The 17,300-nt window shown below is 37.8% G+C and overlaps 1 protein-coding gene across 2 annotated transcripts in view; it reads right to left on the bottom strand.

The window, feature by feature from the left end:
- Positions 1-1,357: 1,357 nt before the first annotated feature.
- Positions 1,358-17,300, bottom strand: part of ift80 (intraflagellar transport 80 homolog (Chlamydomonas)) — a 49,157-nt gene continuing 33,214 nt past the window's right edge. The window contains exons 7-17 of one of the 2 annotated variants that reach the window (XM_079246132.1): positions 16,291-16,409; positions 15,137-15,211; positions 14,386-14,549; positions 14,234-14,298; positions 8,933-9,068; positions 8,673-8,820; positions 7,428-7,599; positions 4,213-4,302; positions 3,873-4,045; positions 3,150-3,273; positions 1,358-2,103 (exon numbers count right to left, since the gene is read on the bottom strand). In XM_079246132.1, coding sequence (XP_079102258.1) covers positions 1,993-2,103; positions 3,150-3,273; positions 3,873-4,045; positions 4,213-4,302; positions 7,428-7,599; positions 8,673-8,820; positions 8,933-9,068; positions 14,234-14,298; positions 14,386-14,549; positions 15,137-15,211; positions 16,291-16,409 — 1,377 coding nt within the window. In that variant the 3' untranslated portion in view covers positions 1,358-1,992. The remainder of the gene's footprint in view (positions 2,104-3,149; positions 3,274-3,872; positions 4,046-4,212; positions 4,303-7,427; positions 7,600-8,672; positions 8,821-8,932; positions 9,069-14,233; positions 14,299-14,385; positions 14,550-15,136; positions 15,212-16,290; positions 16,410-17,300) is intronic. The other variant, XM_079246133.1, reaches the window with a different exon arrangement.

Genomic DNA, 17,300 nt, shown 5'->3' with positions numbered 1-17,300 from the left:
GACAGTCTTTGAATATGGATGTACAGCTGTGTGGTTTAATTAAAGACAGATATATATTCAGAGATTATGTGGTGTTGTTGAGAAAAAATATTTAACTGATAAGCAATAACATTATGACCACATTCCTGATATCATGGAGGTCTTCCAAATGCCAACGCTGCCCACTCAGGGCATGGACAAAGAATATCTGGGAGTTTCGTAGACAGTATGGTAACTGGATGTTAGCAGAGGTTCTCCAGGGCATTATGGGCTGTAACAGGGCTCTTTGTGGACTGGGCCTATTTCTCCAAGATTGATATCAGAAAATTAATGAAGTCTTTTTGCTTCACTCTTTCTAAGCAAAAGTTATGGTTCAAAAAATGGGTTTAATAAGTAAATTTATAATTAGCAAAAATCCTTTTAAATCTTGTAATCTAGTGTCAAATGCATACAAGTATAGATGTAGTAATTCTTTCAGGTAATCATAGAATAAAAGAAAAAGTACATCCTTTCATTCCACTTCACATTTACAAAGTGTGTGGCCACTGTTAGTGGTAAATGCATGAGAAAGTTGACTCTTCCTTGATAGACTTCTCAGATTAATGTTGTTTACTCTGGATGACCATGTTTTATCCATGTGAGGAGGCTTGGAACATTTGGAGATGGAGGGAGTAAAAGAAGAACAAGACAGCGGCTAAAAGAGAGATTTGGCTAAAGTTTTTTGTTACGTTTTGAGGGGGAGGGGAAGAAAAGAAAAACTAAAATCATCTGTGAGACAGAAAAGTCTCATCAAGAGATTTTTAAACATCTTCATTTTTCGCTGTGTCCACTGACATATTCATAGATCCCGCCGATCATTTTCTTTCTTTCTTTTTTTTCTTTCTTTTTTTTAAAACTGCATATGTCCACATCATCATGATTTCGCCAAGAAGCTTTCTCTGGAAAGCCATGAGACTGATGTCCTCCCTCCCGAACTGCTAGCAGAACAAGATGGATAGATTATAATGGTCTGCTGATGTGCTGGCACTCTGCCATCCAGAGGGTGTAGACCACGACAAGCGGTCTGTAAGTAATGGTAAGTAACGTATAAGAGAAGCCCTCCTCCTTTAAAAAAAATAAATAAATAAAAAAAAAATAAATTAAAAGTTGATTTTCTTGAGAAGATACATATATATTTTTCCAAGTTTTTATATATATATATATATATATATATATATATATATATATATATATATATATATATATATATATATATATATATATATATATATATATATAAATATATACATATATATATGTGTGTGTATTATATATGTATATACATTTTATAGGTAATGTTTATTGATAGAGAGCACAGAAGGTTGGAAGGTTGGAAGATGTGAAAAAATGTTACCGTTATATTTGCAGCATAATGAGGACGACAATATAGACAGAATGTGTTAAAACAAATCCAAAATTATAGTCAACAAGTGGCAATAAGCATATATGTTTATACAAAGAATTACACAGCGGTTTTTTACTTTTTTGTTTTTGTTTTGTAATCAGCCTGTATAATTGCAGGCTGTTTGTCATTTGGACAATGCATAGATGTTCTTATTATGTCCTTTCTGGACTGCCCGGACATAACTGTACCAAGTCCTGCCCATCTAAACCAGACATTTCTAAACTTCTGATCTATAAAGCATCCTATTATAATCATTTCTAGTTACAGAGTCACAGAAAGGTTCAGGGCTGCAGCATATATGTGGGGAAAAAATGTTATTCCTAGAAATGAAGTCACTTATCAGAAGTGTTATTAACCAACCATAGTAGCCAACAGCCATGTGCCAAACATCACATTTGTTTCAAGGATGTCTTTAGCTTCAGAGTCAGAGTCATACATTTCATGTCCATCTTCATCTTCAGTCCTCTGCTATGGTTTCAACATTAGGTTTTAGGTTATGGTGGACACAAGTAAAAACTTAGTGTTGTGCTGAGATGGAGTGAAACCACCAAAAATGAAAACCTCGTAAATTAACGGCGAAAGGCCACATTGCTCCTCACAGACACGCAAGCAGCCTTTTCTCTCTCTTTGGACAGCTCCATCTCTATCTTTGCCTGGATTTTTTCCCAGTTCACTTCAACCTGGAAGAGAGACAGAAAAATGAGATAGAATGGGATTATATAAACTAATCAGTGTAGCGCTGAAAATCAGTGCTGGGCAGCAACACATCATTAAGCAAAGGTGGTTAATCTCAGCTAAAACAGGAGAAACACAACTCCCTTATCATTTCAAAGTTGTCCAAATCAAATGTTTGGATGATTGACAATATCTGTGGGTCTGGATACCTTCATGAATCACCTAATCCTGTTTATAAGTGTTTGAGATCAGGACTATTCGAGACTTGTGAGCATCTGGATAGCTAAGATAACTGATGTGCATGAAGTCCTCCAGACTATGCTGGTGTGAATGCACCCTAAGTCTTTCCAGCTGTTATGCTGCTTAAGATGAAGTGAGGAATGAAAATAAAATAAAGTAAGTAAAGTTGTAACAGAGATAGCAGGACTGTCTACTTTACAATGTACTGTGTTTTAAGGTCTTTGACATGATTTCAATTCACAAGCCACTTAGGCTAAGTTCATACCACCAGAGTTTGAGTCCGATTTGCACATTGTAGACAAATGTTGGATGTTGCAGAAAACTGGCCAAGATCTGATGCAAATCCAAGCTCGACTGGCAATCACACGTTTCTATGTGAAAATGTTTTGAAGGGCAAGAGTTTGTGAGCTGTGCAGATATCACGGTCTCTGATTAAATATCTGGTTTGATTGATGCTGATTCTACAACTTCTCTGATGAGTTAGAAGTCTGGCCAAAAAACTTTGCAGAGTGAGACTTCCTGCCGTCGATCAGTCATGTAGTGTAAGCACATTAGGACTTTCAAAATTCCTAATAACAAATGCTGAGATTCAATCAGAATTTAATAGAATAAATTAAATAATTTATTCCAAAGTGTTTACCCTCTCAAACAACAGTTTTATTAACAGAAGGCACTCAGAGAGTGAAAGTAGTGAATAATAATAAATGACCTGAAAGAAATAATTAGAAATGAACAAACCTCACAAGTAAAACACTGACATTGCTGCCTAAATCAGTTCATAACGTGATTTATAAAGGCTATAACAACGTACCCCTTCAGAGTACTGAAGAAATCTCTTATTGGTCTCTTTCCTGCCAAATTTCTGCAGGAACCTCTGCCTGTAGGCAAGCACGGTGTCCACATGGGTTTTGTGTTTGACTGCCAGCTCGAGAGCCCTGGAAAGATGAAGTCATGTATGAAGAAATATGTATCCATCCAAATGCTCTCAAACCAAATCTTTGATTTTCTCAAAATTAATATTAAATTTTAGGTGGACCCCTAAAATGAGCTCTAAATTAGATAAATATCACATTTACACCAATTTCTGTGCTAAAAATTAAATATTGATCAATTAATCTGCAGAGCCAGCTACACTCCAGTACACTCCAGTTCACTATAGTTATGTACCTCCAAGATGGTTGGTAACCACCAATAAAACCCCAAAATATGAAGACCTGTCAGTAAACTGAGGAAGGAAACTGAGTAGATATGTAGGAGAGAGTGAGTGTAGCTGAAAGGTTGGTGTGTGACTGAAAATGAACTCATGCAATCTTCCCAAAAGTAGTCGCCAAAAAGGTCCTACTACATCAGAAATATAGAAGTGATTTGTATTCTGTGAAAATAATGAAAAACAGATTAAAACGTGTGCCAACTTTACTGTTAGCTGATGAATGAAGAACACAATTTAAGTGTTTAGTCACCTTATTATTACCTTGTACCCTCTGCTTCTACTGTAGGTATACATTCATATGTATGTACACACACAGAATACTACCTCTCCCAGTTGAAAAGGTCGATGTTCACTTGTATGGCTTGGTAGATGAGCCCTGCTTGTAACAGCGTTGACTCAGCTTCCTGGGCCTGACCACTGAACAACAGCATGTGGGCCAAAGAGGACTCTTTAGATGGCTGCTCCTTAATAAAGTTGATATACTGCACCCTGGGTAGCTGAATGCAAGAGGACATGCAGAGAGAAAAAAATTTGAAACTAAAGTTAATGAGACAACTTATATTTTATACTTGATTTGTTCATCTTTATCATTTAAATGTCAAACAGTTCACTTCTAAGTGGATAGGTATATTCAGATGCATTAACTTTAAAGTCGTGTTCTCACCTCTCTAATGGCAGCATAGGCTATCTCTGCAGTGGTCAGCTCCCTGCTTGCCATCGCCATACCAGCAAGACATGCCCATAAAGACTGGTCCTAAAGCAGAAGAAGAAAGCGTCTTTAAATCACAGCTTTTTTAAATGACACTTTTCATTACATAGGAATGTAATGAATTTACATTTACATTTACTGACATTTCATAGCTTGTGGTAAAAGTGACACTTACAAAAAAAAAAAAAAAAAAAAAAAAAAAAGGCTAATCTTAGGTCTGAATCAAGCTGTAAAAATTATTTAGAAATGAAATTTTTTTTCTGACAGACATAATAAACAAACAAACAAGGAAACTGTATAGAACTGAAAAAGAACTGCAGGAGGGTTTGGGGATACCGGTGTGGAAGTAGCTTCTTCCACTGTACATCACTAAGTTACAAACAGGGTCAATATGACAAATCAGGAGGAAATGAGCCAATACTTCAAAATGAAATGCAAGCGGAGATGGAAACACCTGGAAAAGTAAAACCTGAGAGTTAAAATTGAGTTCTTGAGCTGTCCACAAAGGCCAAATATATATTTTTGGGAAAGAAGGGGTAGAACTTGATAAAACTGATGAAATTAAAACATTTGTGCAACCAGTAGCAAAGAAAAAGTTCCCATCAGTGGTCACCGACTCTGGTCCTCGAGATCTACTATCCTGCAGATTTTACGTCACTGCTGCGAACATCTGACTCAAATTAATGGCCATTAACAGGCTGCAGAAGTTGACAGGAAGTTTATAATGAATGAATGTTTTATATCTATAGAGATAAGAAACAGATTGCAGAAAAGATCTGCTAACTGTGGATAAAGCCACATGCAGCAGGTTAGGGACGTAAAAGAGACTGGTCTCAAAAATGTGTCATAAACTTCTTCAAAAGAGGTGCAAGCAGAGACGGATGGATTCCCCTCCCAGTCCTCTAACTTTAAAATCATTGGAAATCTGTAGATTGATGATGATTGATGACTATTAAAAGTTCCTTTGATTTGCAGTGAAAAAAGATGGGTTACATCACATGGGTTACAAAACTTTCATGTTAACTGAAACTTTCATACCTTACTGATCAATATTTTATTTATTCTGCACATTTTTTATAGAGTACAAACAAGACAGTCTGATGATATCTTTGTAGTTGCCACTGCATCGAGACCCACAGTAGTCATGCTCCATGCCAGTAAGGAAACATTAACGACAAACACAGACCACAAGGATAGACGCTGGCCGTACACATCTGTGAATGTAAACAAATGTATCACCGCTTTGCTTTGCGAAGCTGCACCAATTAAGACTACAGCTTCACCACCAAGTGGCCAACAGTTGAGCAAAATGCTCTTCAGAGTCACTGCTCTGTAATTCATCCTTTAATCAGTGTCCATCTTTGTGACAAACAGCTTAAACTGGAAACCACTTCAGGAAACAACAAATAACACTGACAGGCCCTGCCTGAGGTCATAAACTTTATATAACAACTTGACGTGAAAAAACACAGTTTTAGGGGAAAATCATTCTTTGGTGTGCCATTATGACAGTAAGACAAACATCATCCTCTGTATGTTGTTTGTATGTTGTTTATGGAAAAGCCATGCTGCCACCAAACTCTTACCAGAAGTGGAGGGGGAAGGCGGGGGGTGGGTGGGGTGGGGTGGGGTGGGGGGGGGGGGGGGGGGGGGGGATTGAGAGAATCACCTCTTAAAAATGGTGATTCTCTCAATCGCTTCTCTTCTACCCTACTCTCACTAATAGAAACTTTCTTCTTCAGTGTTGTGGTTACTGCATCATCTACCAAACATTGCTTTAGATGTGTTAGTTTATATATATATGGAGGGTCTTTGCATACATACAGCAGACTGTGCATTTATGGGTGAGGTCTGGGGAGGCTTAATCCGGTAAATGCTGTCACCAGGCTAATTGGAGGCTAATTAAAGCCTGCTGTTCTGGTCCCATAAACCTGTCCACTACCTTCTCGTTTCAGACTCTGTCACACTCACTCATACATAATATCCAGGCTTGTGTGTGACAAGGAACACATGGACCTGAACAGTGTCAGAGCTCCTGACTGCAGAACACTTCACACGATCCTGAGGTCCATTTAAAACTTTAATTCCAAAAAGAGTTGGCAAATCTGCACCTTGAGTGAAAAAAAATCTGATCAATCAGAAGCTATGTAATGAACCATATCATTCATATTAACCACATTTTATAATTGCATATTTATAGCTGCCTCAAAAAGCTATTTTATTTAATTTAAATGGATTTTAGTGAACAGTTGAATCAAATAATAAACACAGACATTATTATGTAAACTCAAGCTGTAGTAATATCTGGTAAAATTCATTCAACATCATTTCAGTTCAAAACCAGAGGAAATGAAAAAGAAAATATCCCTGGCCTAAAATGAATGGATCTATATAAATAAAGTTAAAGTGCCATTTTGAATTGTAACAGCTCCAGCTGTTTTCTTAAACATATTACAGCACTTAAAACTCTTTAAAATGTTTTTGTCCACACTATTTAATAATAGGCCTTGTGATGGACTGGCGACCTGTCCAGTGTGTACCCTGCCTCTCGCCTGATGGTTGCTGGGATAAGCTTGCACGCAAACTTTGTCTGTTTCCTTTTTAAGTTTGGTCATGAAGCAGACGTGTAAACAATACATATTTGTACATTAGTCTCAGCAAGTCTCCAAAAACACCAGAAAAAGTTGCTCAACTTTTCACTAGTCGCTTCTTTGATATTGAGTCCCTATACAGGTATGAAAACAAAATATTACGCTAAAGTTGCTTAGTTGGAAACATTGTGGTCACCAAGCTCTGGCGTGTGCATCAGGGTCTAACATTCTGCGTTTTTTGCCGGGACCCTCAAGAGAAGAATGTTGCCCATATTTTGTCTGACATAGTGTTTTATTTTCAGTATTGTGATGCAGCAATTGTTTTTAATTGGTGAAAGGTCTGTATTACCTTTCCAGGTGTTTAAGTTGCCATGCCCATAGACATGTGGTGTCATAGACAAGCCTCAGTGGTTAAAAGTAATGCACACACACACACACCAAGACTCAGTATCTAGACTGAATAAAATACAGACAACTTGTATGAATAGGATCACAGGAAGTGTAACCCAGCTTGTTTTGGGAAATGTCTTAATCTAAACAACATACACAAACAATAACAGAGCTGTGTTGCTATCTTACTTTGGCAAAACGGCAGAGACGTAGTGCATCCTCCCAGCGTGCCGAGGTGCTGTATTCATGCAGAAGGCCAGGATAAGGAGGTACACTGCTGTACACCAATGAACCATCTCCTTGGCGTAATGTCACCTTGGTGCCAACATAATTCAGAACGTGGGGTGCACGGCTAAACTCACTTAACAAAGACACATAAACACACACAGATGTTAGTCACATTGTATCATGTGACCACATCCTCACATTTCGCCACAATACTAACAGTGGGGAAGGAAAAATGTGTTTGTTTAATTTAATTTTAGTAAAGAACAAGGGTTTCATGACAAAGATTATGCAGAACAGCACAATATACTAGAACAATGTTAAGCATCATTTAATGTTCTAACAACAAGTAATCAAGAATATGTTTAGAATGGTGACTTTTGGTCAGTTTCATGTGAAACAGTCAACTGCATATGCCGTTTAGCTAATGAAATGAAATAGCATATTAGCAAATATGATAAATACATTATACACTTTTAGTGAAATGATTACCTGAATTATTTCCAAAGTAAATATAAACTTTTGGTCAGTGTCCTTATGAATACATCCATGCACTCCTCTCAAATGTGAATTTACTTTTAACATTTTTTATTTTGAGCTGCTGGGAAAAAAAAATCATTGCTGCTTGCCAACTACAGAATACAGATCTACAAATAATGCTGATTACGGTCCCATTCGGAGGGTTACAAGCTGCATCAGTGGGTTACTGGGATATACACTGTAGTTGTCACCAATGCTGGATCAGTTACCGTTGCCCGCTAACTTATGCAAAGATCAATGCTGACTTTGGCTAAAATAAAGCCTCCACCAGCCTCTCAGGTAACCATTTTTGGTTACCACCGCTCACTGTGCCACCCTGATTAGTATAGCAGACATGCAAAAGTAGTTTAAAATTGCCTGTTTGGACTTTGCAGGCAATCTGCCTACCCCCTTCTGTGCTGGCTAAAGCTGAAGACTTTTGGGCAGGAAGCATTGTTCAGTCTGACAGCTGCTGGCACAGACGAGTGGGTAAAGCACAATGTGTTGTATCTTGTGAAATGAGTTGGAAGGTGCAAAAAATAGTTGTCTATATCTGGTGTTTTATTTTCTGTTTTACTGTGAAATTGTCCCTCATTTGCACAGATTAAATGTCTATATGTCAAACTCATTCATCCCTCTGGGAAACTATATAAGTGGTTTGTGAGAAAAAGACAAACTGTGTTCATTTACCTGCTGTCTTTTATGTATAACGTCTTTGGAAGTAGTTCCTTGTCGGTGAATACAACACTTGGGTAGTACCACACTGTTAACTGATTATCTTGGATTCCACACAGGATGTTAGCTGAATCATTCCACGCCATACTGTGAACCATGCTACCTACAAGAAAAGGTATGCACATTTTTCACCACTCATTGTTAATTACATGTTTACAGAAACAACGGCAGTCACTTCACATCTGTCCAAGTGAGTTTGTTACTCTTTGTCTCACCAATTTTGCAGATTTTAGATTCTCGCCCAAGATGATGCACCGATGTCAAGTACAAGTCATGGTTCTTGTCAATCAGTGCAACTTTCCTCTCAATGGATGGGCCACACTGATCCAAAGCCATCTCCACCACGTCCAGCTGCATAAAAACACAAATACACAATTATTCACAAAGTTTTTTTTAAAAACAAGGGAGGGAAAAGAGAGAGGTAAACATGAAAAGAGGAAAAATTATCAAAAAGACACAAGTGTAAAAGTTTATTTGTAGCCTGCTGCCAAATGTACGATTTTATAAATGAGACACCCAGTTTACATATGTGTCATGAACCTTTGTGTTTTGTTTGGCCACAGGTAACTGCCTTTAGTGTGACTCAGCAGACAACTGCTAACTACTGAAAAACTAAAATGTTGAAAAGCTCGACGCAATTAGTAGAAAACTAAACTGCAGGTTCATTTTGAGATCTGAAGTAAGAGACGAATGGTTTATAATCTGGAATTGAGAAGAGCAAAATGGTTTTTTTTTTCTTGCATCATTCCTAAGAATTAGCAACAATGCTCATGCCTTGTTCGTTACTGTTGACAGACCAGCTAATCCTCCTGTGTCAGTAACCCCAGAGCTTCCATCCAACCAGGATGGCAATGAATTTAATGCTTTCTTTACTGACAAACTTCCGTTAGTCCTTTAATGCCAGGGGCAGTACATACGTCATCACTGTGTCCATTCAGAGGACAGAAAATATCATGACATATCATGACTTCTCTCCAATCAGATCTAAAAACCTGAGTGAGATCATTTACCATCTGAAAACCCCCACTTGCTGTCTTGATGCCCTGTCAACAGAGTTTTTCAGGAAGTGCATAGCCTAAGGTACTTTACAGATTGTAAACATGTATCTCCTTTCCGATGTCTTCTCTCAGACCCTTTAACAGCTGTCATCAAGCCACTCCTGGAAAAGAAAAACTAAGATTCGTCGCCTATGAGCAGCTGCAGGCTGATATCAAAACTCCCCGTCTTAGTAAGACTACAGAAAATTCTTTGATATTGCTGATTTTTGTAAGACTAAAAACAAAAAATAAAATGTACAAAACTTTTTTGCGAGTCATTTTTCTTGATTTAAATTAGGAAAAAACAAAACAGTAGCCAGACCATCATTCTGCTGCTATTATGCCCAAGAAGACAAGTAAAAAGATCAATAAAAATGATTAGAAAAAAAAGGATTAGTTTTATTTATTTGAAGAAAAAAAAAAAGATTTTTTTAACAAAAAAAAAAAAAAAAAAAAAAAATCAATTTTGAAATTGTGAAGCAATTCGATTCGATTTTCCCATCCCTACAGAAAATGTTATCTTAACAATGACACAACTTTCTGACACTAAATAACTATTTTGATGTGTGGCAGTCAAGTTTTTGGCCACACAACATGGCCACTGCATTTCACATGGTCAACCATACCATCTTACTAGCCTGGCTGAAAAACTGGGTAGGACTTTCTGGCACTACAATTAATTGTTCTGATTCATTTCCTCTCTGATTCCTAGAACTCATGTTTAAAAGACAGGGACTATTTTGTATCTTTAAGCAACTATAAATCCGAGCGAACTAATAAAACCTGCGGAGCTCCCCAAGGCTGCTGTTCAATATTTCCATGCTGCCACTTTCTCAAATTATGGGAAAAAATATCTGTTACCATACTTATACTAATGTCACACATATCTATAAATAACAATCTCACGAGAAGACTGATGTCCAATCTGAACTCTGATAAAATGCATGGATCAAGTAAAAAAATTGGATGTGCAAAATAATAGTTTTTGAGGCCAAGGAAGAAAAAATTTTGACTCAGCACTCAGTTTAAAACAACTAAGTTCAAAACCAATGACAAAGCCAGAGAGCTCAATGTAGTCCTGGACTGAATTTTAGCAGTTGCATTCATGAAGTTGTAAAGTCAATTTTTATCACTTAAAGAACATATATGTAGGATTAAAGGACTAATGTTGCAGCAGAATTTAGAAAACTGTGCCCAATCTTTAGTACTGTAATGAGTCTCCCTAAAAAATCCATCAGACAGCAGCAGTTATTCCAGAAAGCTGCTGCTAAAGTCCGTTCTAAGATGAACAAAGAGGATCTTATAACAGCAGTCCTCAGATCTTTAGAATGGCTTACTGTCTGTCAACGAACTGACCTCAAAATCCTGCTGTTAGTTTATGAAGCACTGAATGGTTTAGAGCCAAAATACATTCAGGATCTTCTGGTTTGCAATGAACCGACTAGACCACAGGTGCCAAACTCCAGTCCTCGAGGGTTTCCTGCAGGTTTTTGTTGTCTTCATCCTCCAACACACCTGACTGAAATTAATACAAAGGTTGACAAGAAGCTGCTGGATCCATTTGATTTGAATCAGATGTGTTGTTAAAGAGAAACAACAAAAACCTGTCAGATACTGTCCTTCGAGGACTGGAGTTTGACACCTCTGAACTAGACCCTCATATCATCAGGGTCAAACATACTTTCGGTTCCTAGAGTTAGACCTAAAAATGGAGAAGTAGCGTTCTGTTTTTATACTCCTAGAAAACAAACTCCTAGAAAGCTGCACGTCTACTGAAACTCTCAACAGTTTTAACTAATTGTTCAAACTTTTGTATTTCCTGCCTTCTATCAAAACACTTTTTATTTTATTTCATGTATTTTTCTCCTTTATCATAGCTTTTCTGATTTTATTTAATTTCTTTTATTTCTCATTTAAGTTTTGTTTTTAATGCTTTCTGCACCCTACTGTAAGGGTATGAATGTTTTATGTAAAGCACATAAAATGTGTTATAGAAATAATCTCGCCTTGCCTTACTGACACCTCTACTTTTTCCACCTTCTTTTTCTGCCTTTAAGTTTTACAGTGTCAGGGCTTAAGAGACCCTTCTGCCATTTTTACATGTTTTTGCTCCTACTTCCTCTGTATATGTTACTCATTATGATGTCTTCACAGTTAAAGCAATCAATGTTCTAGCAGGTGATTTCTTTCCCTCCGCACTATGCATCTTTTGCAGGCTTACTTGCTCTTATCTCCAAGTTCCCAGAGTTCAACATTATAAGTATCAAATTCAAATTTACTCACACACAAAAAATCCCCAGTGAAAACATTTGACATGTTTTTTTTTTGTAATCTTTTCAATAACTCCTCCGCAGAATGGCCAGCTTATAACAGTAGAGAAATTTGAGCAACTCCAGGGTGAAGTTGAGTTTTTGGGGGCAATTGTGCCTTGGGTCTCCCATGGCAAAGTGGTTTTAGAGAGGGGGTCAGACTAAGAGGGATTTTTAGACCTTGGACAGAATGGCTCCAGATTGGAAAGGACACCTTGTGTGGAAAAGAGGAACCTCCCAGGAGCTCAGAATGAAAAGCTACAGGATGTTTCACCCAACTGGACTCAGCACCTGTGAGGAGAATAACTGTGGTAGGATACTGCATGAGCTGATGGCTTGTGAATTCTGGGACTTGGTCTACTGGGATAGGGAACATTATTTTGTTTGTGGGACAGGACCTTGAGCTGGTGTGTGAGGTGGAGTGATACAGACTTGAATTAGTTGAGCTTGCACACTCTTGGCTTTGGAACCAAACTCCTGGAGAGGAATCCAGCTCATGACAGAGTAACCTGGAGGGGTGGGATTTGGAGGAATGGCCTATTGAATCTAAACCCATGTACTGCTTTATTGTTGGAATTGCAGTGCAAGTTACAGATTTTTCTAAACAATTACCATGTTTGAATGGTGAAGTAGTACCAGGCTGTCTTGTGCCAAGAGTCATTAATCGATTTTGTCATCACATAGTCAGATCTGCAGGTGCATGTCATGGACACTTGGGTAAGGAGACAAAAGTGTCTACAGCACATGGACAAATGGATTGCGGCTTTGCCAGCAGTAATAACAGAGCTGCATTGGTCTGTTTCAATGAAAAGACAACTGACTTATCTTTCATTCCAACTCTCACCTATGGTCACAGGACTTGTGTAGTGACCTACCGAATGAGATTGCGGATACAAGTGATTGAAATGAGCCAAGCTCAGCCTGAGAAATTGGACAAGGGGCTCATGCATCCAAAGGGAACTTGATGTCGAGCGGTGGTGAAAGTCAGCAGAGGTGGTTTAGGCCTCTCATGAATGCTTCTTTAGTTGCCTCTCCTTGGAGGTTTATTTCTACATCCTTCTCGCTGGAGACGCCAGCATACGGACATTGGAACTAGGGTGTCAAAGAGATGCCTATCAAGGGACTTTGTACATTAACACACAGGCCAAATATAGGGATCTTATCAGGCAAAAACAAAAAACAAATTTATGTCACTGGGTGACTGTAGGTGTGCATGGCCTGCAACATGTTACAAGCTGCAGTAATGTAAGACAGAAGACGATAAAGTGATGAGCAATGAGAATACTAAATATATCTTACACAACTTTTATTTTATTTTTGGATAAAAACATTTTCTAATTACATATTTCAGCTTTCACTCTTTACTCTTTGAAAACTTCATCAAAGTACTAAGATTTATAACTTGTGAAAGTTTCCGTCTACTTGATTGTATGCTGTATGCTGTGCCTGGATGATCTTTTCTCTCTACAAGATGTCACAGTCATTTTGCTTCATTCATAAAACTCTAATGTAAGATTTAACCCTCTTTCGTTGGATAAATGATAGTCTGTTTAATGAGTGCCCTGACGCTTGGACAGTTTTTACTGAACATGTTTTATCTATTTAAAATAACCAACAAAAGAATCTGAAATTTGAGTAGTTTCTGTATTTTGGACATGTCAAGTTTTTGATTGATGGTAGTCTAATTTTATCTCATACTGTTTGTTTTTTTTTTTTTGTTTGTTTTTGTTTTTTTAACATAGATTTAATTTATTTTAAATGAACAGCCTTAACTGATCTCAATGGACTTCATTCGTTTTATTGGTCATGTTCTTTTTATCATTCTAGTTTTCATATGATTTTCTCATCATGCTTTCTTTTTTTGTTTGTTATTGACTCAGCTACAGACATCCAGACCTTAGTTTAAACAATGAACTATAAGGTCTGATAACTTCGATGGTTAGTTGTAAGAATGATTTACAGTATCGTTGTTAGGGGTGGGAAACTGACTAAAAATAAATTAAATATCAGGATTTTTTGCTTCACTTTTTTTGCTTCACTTTCAATAACCCGCTGTAAATTTTTTGTCATTTTTATTGTTTTATTTATATTTTTACTTATCTTCTTGGGCTTAATAGCAGCCAAATGATGGAAATACATTTCATCAAGACAATGCAAAAGGATTACCTACCTTGTGAGTCAAGGGTTTCCCGTCTCCAAGAGCTTTACCAGTCAAGATCTCAAAGAAAAAGATCACTGTGAAAAAAGGAGATGATGTCGACAAAATAAAAACACAGTCCGTATAATTTTTCAGAATAACTGTCCTCAAAGAGGTCTCCCCACCTTTTTCGTCACTCTTGTCACGAATGGCAATTGTGTCATTGCTAAGTGAGACACACTGGGCACTTAAGATGTCAACTCTCATGCCGGGAAATTTGGGGGAAGATATCAAACGACCCTCATAGGAGAATGTATACAACCCTGCTCCATCCACAAGTAAAAAATATCTGTGAGGGAGAGACAGAAGGACACAGTGGAAGAAAGTGAAGGAAGTGCATTACATAGACATGTAAATTAAGTATGGGTAAATGGGTTAGCATTGGGGAGGGAATGAAGGGGAACAAAGGACAGAAATGTAATAGATATAATAATGGGATGTAAGAGAATGAAGAGACGGTAAAGCTAATTAACTGGCACAGGCAGGTAATTTAAAAATGTACTGTGCATCAGCACAGTGTCAACTTAGCGAGATGCATCGAACTCCGCTGTGATTACAAAATAGCCAGTAATCTATTTAGATCTATGCTGAGTGTCAGAGACGGCACTAGAGTATTGCACAAGAGCTACTCCATATTAATCTAATTTCCCCCAGTGGTTTCACTCTCAGCCTTCTTGTGTGACAGGGGCTAAGCTAGAGCACACCTTGTGTGTGTGTTTGTGTGTGTGTGTGTGTGTGTGTGTGTGCGTGTGTGTGTGTGTGGCTGCTGCTCGATGAGTGGCCAGTGCAGAGTAATGAAGCATTAGAGAAACTGAGAGACATTCCAACAGTTTGCTCTGTCTCTTGGTGAACTGCTCCTACAGTTGAAAAACTCACTTTTCTGCTTGCAGGATGAGGCTGACCGTTCCCTCCTTCAGGTCAAAGATGAGAGGAGTATTCCAGTTTCTTGAGCTGTCACAAAACACACACACAATAACACTTAAAAGTTTGTAAGAAAAAAAAACAAAAAACATGTGACCAAAACTTTTGAGCAACAACTGATAGAGATCAATCTATGTGTAAAACATGAAGAGTTCAGTTGAGATGTTCAGATGACAACATATCAACATTATTAGAAGAAAATGTGACAGACACACACTTTGATTAGATTGTTGCAAAGCAATTCTGCTTTGTGCAAGCAACACAGGTGGTTGCTTAATCCTGAGATGAGAAGTATAAATTATTCAACTATATTTTACAAAAACTGATTAGTATTAAAGTCACTGAGGGGAAAAACACAAGGATACATATTTTGTGTTTAAAAGCTGAAATCCTGGGACTGAACCCATCTGATCTTCCAAATCAGGTTTACAGGATGGCAGCATGACTGCTGCCAACATGTACATATGACAGCAGGGCAACAAATTACTAAAACCACCAACAGACTACAACTGTTGTGGATGTTGCTATATGGCTTCAGCTAATTGTAAGAAACCACAGTATGCTTGGACTCTTGCTGTGGGAATGGCTGCATCACAGAAGCACCACAGCTTTCAAACAACTTGATCAACTGCATCCGGTGCTACACCTGTAGCCAACACAGGTCGCCTACAGGTGTAGCAACAGATCTCAAATCAGTCCACCACCAGATATTTCAGCTTGTAGGAGTGTGACCACAGTATGTATGGGTTTTTGCTGAACAGATACAATTGTAGCACAACTACTTTCAAGTATTGAACTTTAGAATATTCTTGTTACTATAACTTATTTTTAAGTACAATGTTGGCTTTTCATTTAGACGGGGTATTTCTAGCTGTATAGGAAGGAATCTTATGATACTTCAGTTCAACCTAAACCTCTAAATTTGTAGGTTGTTCAGACAAAAATGTCTACTAAATGATAATATGCAAAATAATGTAAATGTGAAATTAAGTATGCTTTGTATAACAGGGGAAACCAGTAAGGATAATCACAAGCTGATAAAACTCAGACCAGTGCAAATGGGATGAATGGATGAGAAGAGAAAGGAAAGTAAAAAGAAAAATACTGACTTGTAGACATAGCACTGAAGTGAAGTGGCGACAACCAGATGACCGAATGCCAGTGACGTTTTGATGACACGATCTCTAAATTCCAGTATGTCTACTGCATCGTTCAGCACATTCCTCACCTGTGTACAAAGATGAGGGAGGAAGGCAAAACAAGAGATATGTCAAGTTTGCCTTTGTGAAGACTTAAGAGGCAGAAACTTTACTCTACAAAATATTTGACATTTAAACAAATATATACATGAAAGAGCAAAGACTTGTCTCACAGATGGCTGAATTTAGCAATGTACAGTACACAAAGAGGAAACAGAGTAGCTCATCTTCAGGTATAAACTGTGGTCAAAGAAAATAGTTTTCACTGTTAAAAGTGACTGAGTGCAGCAGCGGGTCCTCTTTTTTTAAATTATGTTTTTAATTTTACCTGAATAGATAAATACTTTCCTCCAGGCTTTTTCCAGCACCAGGTAAAAGGTGGGGTTATTTTTACAGCTTTAAAAATCTTTCTCCTCCTCTCCTGCCAGCAATCCAAATTTACATGCAACACAACCAGGAATATAAAAAAAAAAATGACCGCAAGGTGGTAAATTTAGCTGGCTGATTCACAAACCACTGGCAGATGTGTACTTTTAAAAACGGACTGCAAGGAGGAGAGGAGGAGGAGGCGACAGAAAAGCGCCTGCAAGGCTGACAATAAATGGCTGATGACCCAACTTTGTTTGGTTTACACAAACTGCACTTGGTCGAAGATGTCTATAGCAAATAGATGCACAAGTGTGTTTCACACGTGTGTGACCGTGTTTCTGTTGGTGTGTGTGTGTGTGCGCCTGCCTGAAAATATTTAAGTGCGTGTATGTGTACACTTGGGTGTGTTAACTGCATGTAAACGCTACTTTGTGGTTAGTGTGAATTTAAACCATAGGGGACGGAGAAGGTGAGGAAGCAGCTAAACAAGCTGATCATTGTCACTGGTTTAGGAAGCACCAGTTACTCTAAAATATCCTCTCTCGTCTTTG

Source organism: Telmatherina bonti (assembly GCF_933228915.1).
Source record: "Telmatherina bonti genome assembly, chromosome: 9".
In the NCBI taxonomy this organism is placed as follows: domain Eukaryota; kingdom Metazoa; phylum Chordata; class Actinopteri; order Atheriniformes; family Telmatherinidae; genus Telmatherina; species Telmatherina bonti.
This window is presented reverse-complemented; position numbering and strand designations above follow the sequence as displayed.